The sequence below is a fragment of the Apium graveolens genome, chromosome 7, assembly GCF_009905375.1.
Source record: "Apium graveolens cultivar Ventura chromosome 7, ASM990537v1, whole genome shotgun sequence".
NCBI classification, from domain to species: Eukaryota; Viridiplantae; Streptophyta; class Magnoliopsida; order Apiales; family Apiaceae; genus Apium; species Apium graveolens.
In genome coordinates this window covers 60,566,216-60,575,203 of record NC_133653.1, presented here as the reverse complement: position 1 = coordinate 60,575,203, position 8,988 = coordinate 60,566,216, and the positions used below count along the sequence as shown (strand labels likewise).

General features: G+C 37.3%; 1 protein-coding gene across 1 annotated transcript; it reads right to left on the bottom strand.

Annotated features, from left to right (window-relative positions):
- Positions 1–3,873: 3,873 nt before the first annotated feature.
- On the bottom strand, positions 3,874–8,782 carry LOC141672266 (subtilisin-like protease SBT5.6). Its single transcript, XM_074478827.1, has 9 exons — positions 8,571–8,782; positions 8,272–8,464; positions 7,805–7,981; positions 7,429–7,540; positions 5,937–6,498; positions 5,726–5,829; positions 5,274–5,631; positions 4,939–5,152; positions 3,874–4,712 (listed from the first exon to the last, which is right to left on the bottom strand). The coding sequence occupies exons 1-9, from the start codon at positions 8,649–8,651 to the stop codon at positions 4,180–4,182; spliced, it is 2,334 nt and encodes a 777-aa protein (XP_074334928.1). The 5' UTR covers positions 8,652–8,782; the 3' UTR covers positions 3,874–4,179.
- Between the last annotated feature and the right edge of the window lie 206 nt (positions 8,783–8,988).

The following is an 8,988-nucleotide window of genomic DNA, read 5'->3' as shown; positions in this document are numbered from 1 at the left end:
TAATTTTTCAAGAAGACAATTAGCTTGAAACATTTCACAAATTTTCATTCCTTCAGCAATAATATCAGCACATAAATATTCATACTCATGAACTTGTTGAAGAACAGGCTTATCATCAGACATACGAAAATTTAGCCAACGACTACATGCATATTTCTTAGTCCCATAATCATCAGAACCATACTTGGTTTTTAAAGCATCCCAAATTTCTTTGGCCTTTAAGGACTTGCTATAGATTAAATATAAAGCAGATGTCATATAATGCAATAACATTCCACGACAAGTCTTATTATCCTTCTCGAAATCTTTTCCAGAATTTTCAGGGGCTGAGTCTTTAGTGAGACAATAATCTACTCCAATTTGACTCAAGAAAAACTCCATCTTATCGGACCACATTTTATAATTTTTCCCATCAAAAGGGTCTAATTTAGACATATCAGGAATAAAAGTATTGGAATTCATGGTGGCAGATAAGATATATGCTAACACAAAATTCAACTTTAGAATGTAAGAAAAGAAGAGAGCAAACCGAAAAGAACTTGAGAGAATGAAGGAGTCGTGGCGTGAATTAACACTGCCCTAAAGTTGAATTTGCCCCGCTACGTACACACGGCCTCTTGGCAATCAACCTCCAAGGTTACACGACTTCTATTTCTTTGGTGTAGTACAACGAAATAGATTGAAAATACTTTTGATCATTTCCCAAAAATATACTTATATCTATATGAGAGGAAAATTGTTTTTTTGTGTGTGCAAACATGAGGGGGAGACCTCCTTTTATAAGAGCTCAAACTTGTAACTCCAAGAATGGCCAAAAGACACCATTAATACAAGGAGGTAAAAAGGCTCCAAAGTGAAAAGTCACAAACTGAAAAGTCTTGAAGATTTTTCTAGATTTTTCTTTTAAAGCAAACTATAGAAATAATATTTATATTAATATTAATTCTAACAATGACACTATATGTAGATGATCTACTTATTGCCGGAAGCAATTATAAAGTGATCAAATCTACCAAGGATATGTTGAAATCAAGATTCGACATGAAAGACATGGGACTAGCAAATGTAATTCTGGGAATTCAAATTTCTAGAACATCAGAGGGTCTCGCATTAAGTCAACCACATTATGTTGACAAGATCCTTGAGAAGTTTCTTAAGGATGACTTTGAGAAAGCTAGGACACCTGTGGATATGACTTTGCACCTATCCAAGAACAAAGGTGTAGCTGTTTTCCAATTGGAATACTTGAGGATAATTGGTAGTCTGATGTACCTCTTGAGCTGTACAAGACCAGACATTGCATACTCAATTAGCAAGTTGAGTAGGTTTACGAGTAACCCGAGAGCTGATCACTGGAAAGCGATCATAAGGGTACTAAGGTATTTGTGGGGAACTCGAGACTATGTACTGTGTTATGGATAAAAAACTAAGGTTATTATTTGCTGTATTTATTACTAAGATTCGAGAGCTCAAGGCCTTTAATGGCTGCTCTTGTGTTTCGTGGCTCGATCTGCCTTTACGAGATGCCTACGTATCTCTGTGAATTAGAGAATCAAGCCAAAAAACATAGTTCTGATCTTTGGGGTGAGGCCCCTTATATAGATGTTGGGAGTCCTTGAATTGGACTTGGTATAGGAGACTTGGTGGGCAAGTCTCATAATTAGAATGGACTTAGGAATCCTAAATAGTAGGAAACTGATTCCTTATCCTTTTAGATCCCCTTGAGGATAATCTATAAGGATTTATATCCTTATCGGGACTCTTCTCAATAGCTGATTTTTACCTTATTAATTAATTACGAAATTAATTAATAATCAGGGCTTTTGGGCCTTCTTTATTCCATCAGACCTGATCTGGTCTATCAGGCTTAACCTTTCCGGTCTGAGTATCATATATCTTTTTATTGGGCCTAGCAGCCCACACCTTGCAGTATTTAATCATAATTTATTTATTCCTATCAGACTGCACTATGGAAGATACCCAGCAGTATTAAAAGGATATACTGACGCAAACTGGATATCTAGCAAGAAAGCACTTAAGTCTACGAGCTATGTGTTTACATTAGCTGGAGCGGAAATATCATGGAAATCCTCAAAATAAACGGTGATAACTCATTCCACGATGGAAGCTGAGTTTGTGGCACTAGATAAATGCGTCGAAGAGGCTGAATATCTACGTCAGTTTCTGGAGGATATTCCAAGATGACCAAAGCCTGTAACTGCAATAGGGATTCACTGTGATAGTCAATCCGCTATTGGCAGAGTACAGAGCACGATGTATAATGGAAAGTCTCGTCATATATGACGACGACACAGTTCCATTAGACAATTGATCTCAACCGGAATTATCACTATTGACTATATACCGTTAAAAGATAATATCGCGGATCCACTAACCAAAGGGTTATCAAGAGAAGTGGTTGAGATATCATCGAGAGGGATGGGCCGTAAGCTTATTGCTTAACGGCATCATAGTGGACACCCATCCATTGCTGACTGGAGATCCCAAGAACTTGGTTCAATGGGACAACTAAATCATGATGGCCAAATCACTGTGGGGTAACCCCTGGCCTGTTCCTATGATGAGGAAACAGTGAGACCCGTAAGGTACGAGGTTAAGCTTTGAGCTTTTAATGATCTTTGATAAATACATAGAGTTCAGGAGTGAACACATGGAATTCAGTTGAGTAAACGCGGGTTACTCTATAAGATAAAGAACACCTATGTGGGAGAGAAGTGGGGCCGCTTCAAAGGAGAATTGCGAAGCACAATTCTTTAGAAACTCCTGCAGAACCAGGACGATGTTCCATGACCAAAATGGACATAATCATGTGAACTGAATGAGTCAGGAAAGATATAGTGATGAGTATGTCATCGTTTACACAAACGGTCGAACAGTTCAAGAACATCGCGTCATACTGTCTACCAGTAAAGTCGATATACTTATTCGAGCGAAGGTTCAAGGAGCATTCTCTACCTATCGTATGCTATATCTGACCGCCAGAACTATCACCAAGTCAAGCTCCGCGTCTGTCTGTCTATGTGGTGCGTGCTACTGGACCATCAATCTCATTTGTGGGGGATTGTTGGACAAACTTAGTATTTTAGACTAAGTTGTGAATCATTTTGAGACTCTATATGAGTGAGGCACATTATGTGTTAATGGTGTGTATTTATTGGAACGTATTCTCCTCTTCGAGGGGATTCCCACGCATATTTACACGCTCAAAATGAGTAAAAGGTGAATGAGAACTGATGTTCCAAAGTTTTACCTTTTAATATGAAAAGTGGTTTTGTACCACATCGAGAGTAGCACAAACCTATTCCTTAGTTTTTCTTATAAATAGCATGTACCACATCAAAAAGAAAAACAAGTCCTTTCAAGCCTCTCTTTATAAATAGAGTCTTAGGGCATCACTTTTATTAAGTCAAGGGAATAAGAGTCATCTCTTTCATTCTCGGTCTCTTTAGTCTTAAATTTTCCAATATTCCGGTGATAGTTCTCGGGTTTAGTTCAAGTTCGCTGAGAGTATATTCGATCTATCAATCATACTAGTATCTCGTTTTATCCTGGAAGGCTATCGATTCGCACACACGGTGAGAGGCGAAATGGTTTTAAGGAGACAGTTTTAACTGGACTCGAGTATCTCCCTTTGGTTATATCCTTTCTTTCTCTGTTTGATTTCGTTTACTCACGCACACATGTATTTTATTTATATATATTAATCGCAAATTGTATTCACATGTAGTCCAGACAAATGATGGTGTTTGATTGCAGATAAACTACTTTGACGCTATGCTGGTTTTGATCTGTCAAATATCTTCGAGTTCATTCATATCAATATGTACTGCTGTTGTTATTGAATTTGTAACATTTGGTCAGTCAGCTAATTTCTTTAGAAGCAGAGTAACTGTCATGAAAAGGATTACAGGTATGTTCTTCCTTCAACTTACAATATATCAAGCACAGGTACATTTTTCAGCTTATTAAAGTCAGCATGACCTTTTCTGACAAGTCATAAACTTGAAAGTGTAGGAAAAAAAGGAACATTATAAGCACATGTACCACAAAAATCTATTTACGTTGTAAACCTTGAATCCTTTTCCTTGTATTGTAATTATAAGGATGACAAGCTACTTGATAATGAAAATCAGATTAGGTGACATGTTCATGAGAGAATTATGGCGACGACACAGCCAAGGGACTTCTGACACTGTGGAATCCATCGGTCCATGTATACCATCCAAATGAGTAGTTATTACTCTTTTCAGATGTCTTTCTATTTGCTTTCACTGTTATGGTGAAATTCTTTTGCTGGCCAACATGGTTAAAAACTAAGATAGGTGGGAAGACCTTTACAGAGTATCCCAAGGGCGGTTTAACCCTAACAAAGTAGACGCTCTTGCTTCCGCCAACATTTGTGACTGTTCTCTTGACAAGTTTAGTGCCACTGAACTTTGGTATAGCAAGGGAAGGATAGTTGAGATTGTATGTGGCTGGTGGATTTTTCGGACACTTATAGACTGGATCGACAACTTTTAATCCAGAAGCGCAGAGGAAGAGAAGATAATCCAAGTGTGTAGCATCATACACGAGTCCAGGATCTACTGCCTTTTCTGGCCTGAAATGGCCAGACCCATACTGGAAGGGATCCGCAGGGGTTCTTTTGGATGCATCAGTTATAAGCTTACCTTTGTTGTTCAGCAGTCCAGCTGCAAGTTAGATATGTAAAACATCAGAAAGTTTGGTGCGTAGAAAGTACCAAAATTTGTACATCATGATTGATATAAAGGTCATAGTTTACTATTTGCATTTTTGGTTCTTCTACTGGCCATTTTTTTGACGAATTAAATTGAAGCAAATCAGAGAAATGACTGATTCTTTATTTGAGACGGTATCTTTCTTCTTGTGTCGTTTTCTAAGAATCTGTCTGCATACCTGAGGTCATAATAGCAGATCTAATGGCAGCACTGCTCCAACTAGGGTGGGCAGCTTTAAGTAGTGCAGCAACGCCAGCCACATGAGGGCAAGACATAGAAGTTCCAGAAATTATGTTGTACTTGACAACTCTAGTATCACTTTCCAGCTTCGTAGGCGAATTTCCTTCAGTCCATGCTGCCAAAATATTCAGACCTGGAGCTGTGATATCAGGCTGCCATGTAATCCAGAAAAAAACAGGAATAAGACCTCTAGCTTATCAGAACTTTGAATTTAGTTGTCTGCGAGAATTGTGGCAATTGAATAATCCAGTTACAGATGTACTTGCTAATTACCTTGAGAATATCAGGTGAAATTACGTTTGGCCCCCTGCTGGTGAAGGCAGCCATGTAAGGTGCAGGTTTATAATTTAATCTTGTCTTTGCATATCTGATGTATGCTGTTGGCTTCTTTGTAGAATTAATATACTTTAAAATTTTTATGGCGTCGTCTGAAGTGACTCCTGTGGCAGGAAGAACATGAGCATCGACAGCCAACTCTGCTCCATTTGCAAGGCTGTTCCCCAAGATATAACCAGCACCTCCAGCCCTTTTCACCTCCTGGCCTTTCCCAATTCTTGTTCCATTTCCTCTCAAGCAAAAGACAATCTTCCCTTTAGCCTTTTCAGGTGATAGAGATCCTGGTAAACATTGCCTGCAAGATACAATCAATACACGATTAATTCATCACTTTAGATGAGCATGCTCTACAGTGAATTGTATGAACTAGGAAGTATCCGGAGGATTACATTGCTGTAGAATTTTTTGGATCAAAATGACGTTCAAGTACTTGCGCTGCATGAACGAGTGGGTACATCTTTCTTTTCAGATTGTATGGAGTTACTGTTTGTCCCTGGTTGATTTAGTACAAAGAATTAGAGTTTAAACATCCACATCTTTGAATACTCTTTCAGTTCAACAATATTTAAACCGTTCGCTATATTCTTTATATAATTTTACCTCAATGCTCATGCCATTCCCAAGTATAACCGGGGCAATGAAAGATCGATCCATGCTGCTTGCACCAACTGTTATAATCCACGGAGCTGGATTAGACAATGTTGATGGGGAAGGGCCTGAATTGCCAGCACTGGCCGAAACCACAATGTTCTTTTTAACAGCATGAAGTCCTCCAATGGCGAGACCATCTTGATCATAAGGCAAAGGTTTTGCTGTTCCGAGGGAAAGACTTAAAACATGAACACCATCTGCAATGGCATCATCCATGCCTGCTAACATGTCTACTTCCGTGCATGTGTTTCCTTCTACTTTTTCCTTTTTAGGTATTGGCCAGCAAACTTTGTAGATTGCTAAACGGGCTAGTGGCGCACCACCTGAGGCTGTTCCATAGGCAAATCCACCAAGGGCAGAGACTTTAGGGACGATCCGCCCTGCTGCAGTTGATGCTGTATGACTTCCATGGCCATCCTTGTCACGCGGTGATAGATAATCCATTGTCCTGTTCAGAGGACCATAGTGACTTTGATAACCTTTCAGGTAGTACCTAGCTCCAATTATTTTTCTGCAAAATAAAACATGCAACAAGATTAAAATTCAATTTTAAACAATTAATTAGTCCCAACTCCTAAGGTATCAGCAACTGTTATTCCAAATGTATCCATCTATTTTCTGTTTTCAATTGATTCTGAAGACAATCAAGGACACATAGATATGTCCATGTATACACAAATCAAAGCTTGTCAAAAGGTTCACACAGTTTTACAGTGCAATGTAATTGCCCCCCCCCCCACAACAATAGTAATTCTGTTTAAATCTATAGAAATACCCCACCATTAAAAGGGCTTTTGGAGAAGCACCTAGCAAGGTGATAATTGTAAACTTTGACTGACAGGCTTGATGTAAGCCTTGAGGACCAACCAACCATCAATAAAGAAAGTGTTACTGACAGAATAGCATACATATAAAAGTGAATTATCTTTATCAGGCACACTATCTCTGGATTAATTTTGTTTTTCCTAGAACATGATAAATAGTTATTTTTCCCAAAACCTTGAAATGGATGCAAGGCTATAATATAGTGCAGAGAGTAAACAGCAATCACACAGCAGAGTACAGAACAAAGTTGGAAACTTGGAATAGATAATAAATAAAGGTCACAAGATGATAAAAGGCCAAAAACAATAAAACTATAGTCAGCTCATATCTTTGTTTTTGATGAAATAGACAAACTGATCAGCCAACTATGAGAAGCATGTGTAGGACAGACCATGAATGACCAGTTGATAATATATTTGTTTCCTTTGAAAATTGAATTCCCACATTTTTCTATGTCAAGGTAAGAACAAACTAGGTTTCTAGAATTTTTTATTTTTTTTTGTATTATTAAACAATAATAGAATAACAGAGGTTGTTGTAACTTGTAAGATTATGTATACTCAATATGCATAATCTTGAAATACAATAATGACAGTTAAGAAACTAAGAGAGTCACCTGTTACAATGTTTGGTGGTAAAATTATCACCAGTTTGGCAGATTCCTTTCCAAGAGGCTGGAACAGGTCCCATTCCTTCATCACTAAAGCTCTTCGACTCAGGCCACACACCTGATGATCAATAACATAATCATCATCTTAATTTTTACATATATGTGTGTATAGATTTTCTCATGTCAATTCATTGTTCACCACACTCACAAAGTTTCAACCAATCAAATGTCACAACATGCAGCTCATATATATGTGACCAAAACTGGTTCCTGTTTTATATTTGTAAAACTTAAATAATGAATTGTTGTGTCATGTTACTCTATGTACTCAATGATTGGGAATTTGTAAAAAAAAAATCAGAAAAAAAGTTGATGTGTATACCAGTATCCAAAACCCCAATAATAACATCTTTCCCATATTTGGATTTGAATAACAAGTTGTCTTTCTCAGAGTTCCATTCTTTAGTATTTTCTACCCCTGAAAACTCCCATGACCTTGTAGTCTGTAGTGAGTACTTGTCTGGCTGGCTCTCAAACACTGATACCACTTCTTCTCTTTCTGTTTAACAAATTAACACAGTTACCAACTGAACCAACACATACCTACATATATATCATGCATAAATCAGATTTCTGAAACAGCCGGAGCTAAAAAATAGGCTTTGAATGCCTCTATAGATTATAATTTTTTTCTCAACAGTTTTTTAGATAGATGTCAGGATTTGGAAAATAAAGAAGAAATGCCCAACATCTCTTGGTCTTGCGGTATCTCTCTTTACAGGGATGTTGAGGTTAGAACCTCGTCAAAGCCGGTTGTTTGAGTGTGTCTAACTAGCAAAAAAAACATACCCGATAATTTGGAGGCTTCTTCTGGAGTAAGCAATGCGGCGAAGCCATTGAAAATGTTCTTGTAACTATAGAGAAGAGAAGCCCTGGCTTCTTCTTGAGTTTTCTTGACAGAAAACAAGTAAGAGTGATGATCTTCTTCAATCTCATGCAAAGCTTTCTCTCCACTATGCTCTCCAAAATAAACTATATACACCTGAGAAAAACATCAATTAATATAACATGTCAGAAAAAATACCCACACATACTACTTCATTAACTGCAGATGCACACAAAAATATAAACCATAACACTGCTAATACCTTTGTCTCAACAGAAAAAGCTAAGAGAGGAAGAAGTAGTAGTAGTGGCAGAAAACAAATATTCTTCATAATAAAGGCCATGTAACATGAAGAGATACAAAGAGTCTTTAGATATTAATCATAAGCTTATTCTTCTGCAGTTTAATAGTAGAATTAAACCATTTACATAACTGAAGTATCTTGAAGATTATGTTAGACTTTTCTAGTGGGCCAAATATATAGCAGGCAGTTGCTATAGCCATATTCCTAGTGTTACACTACAACCTCGAGGGTATTGTGGTCCAAATATATAAGGATTTGATTTAGATAGAAATTTCGATACTACAATATTCCTTGAAATTTTATTTAGACAGTGAATCTACTGTTATAATTTGATTCAACAACATAAAAAAAGTCCTAATTATACATGTTTACTATA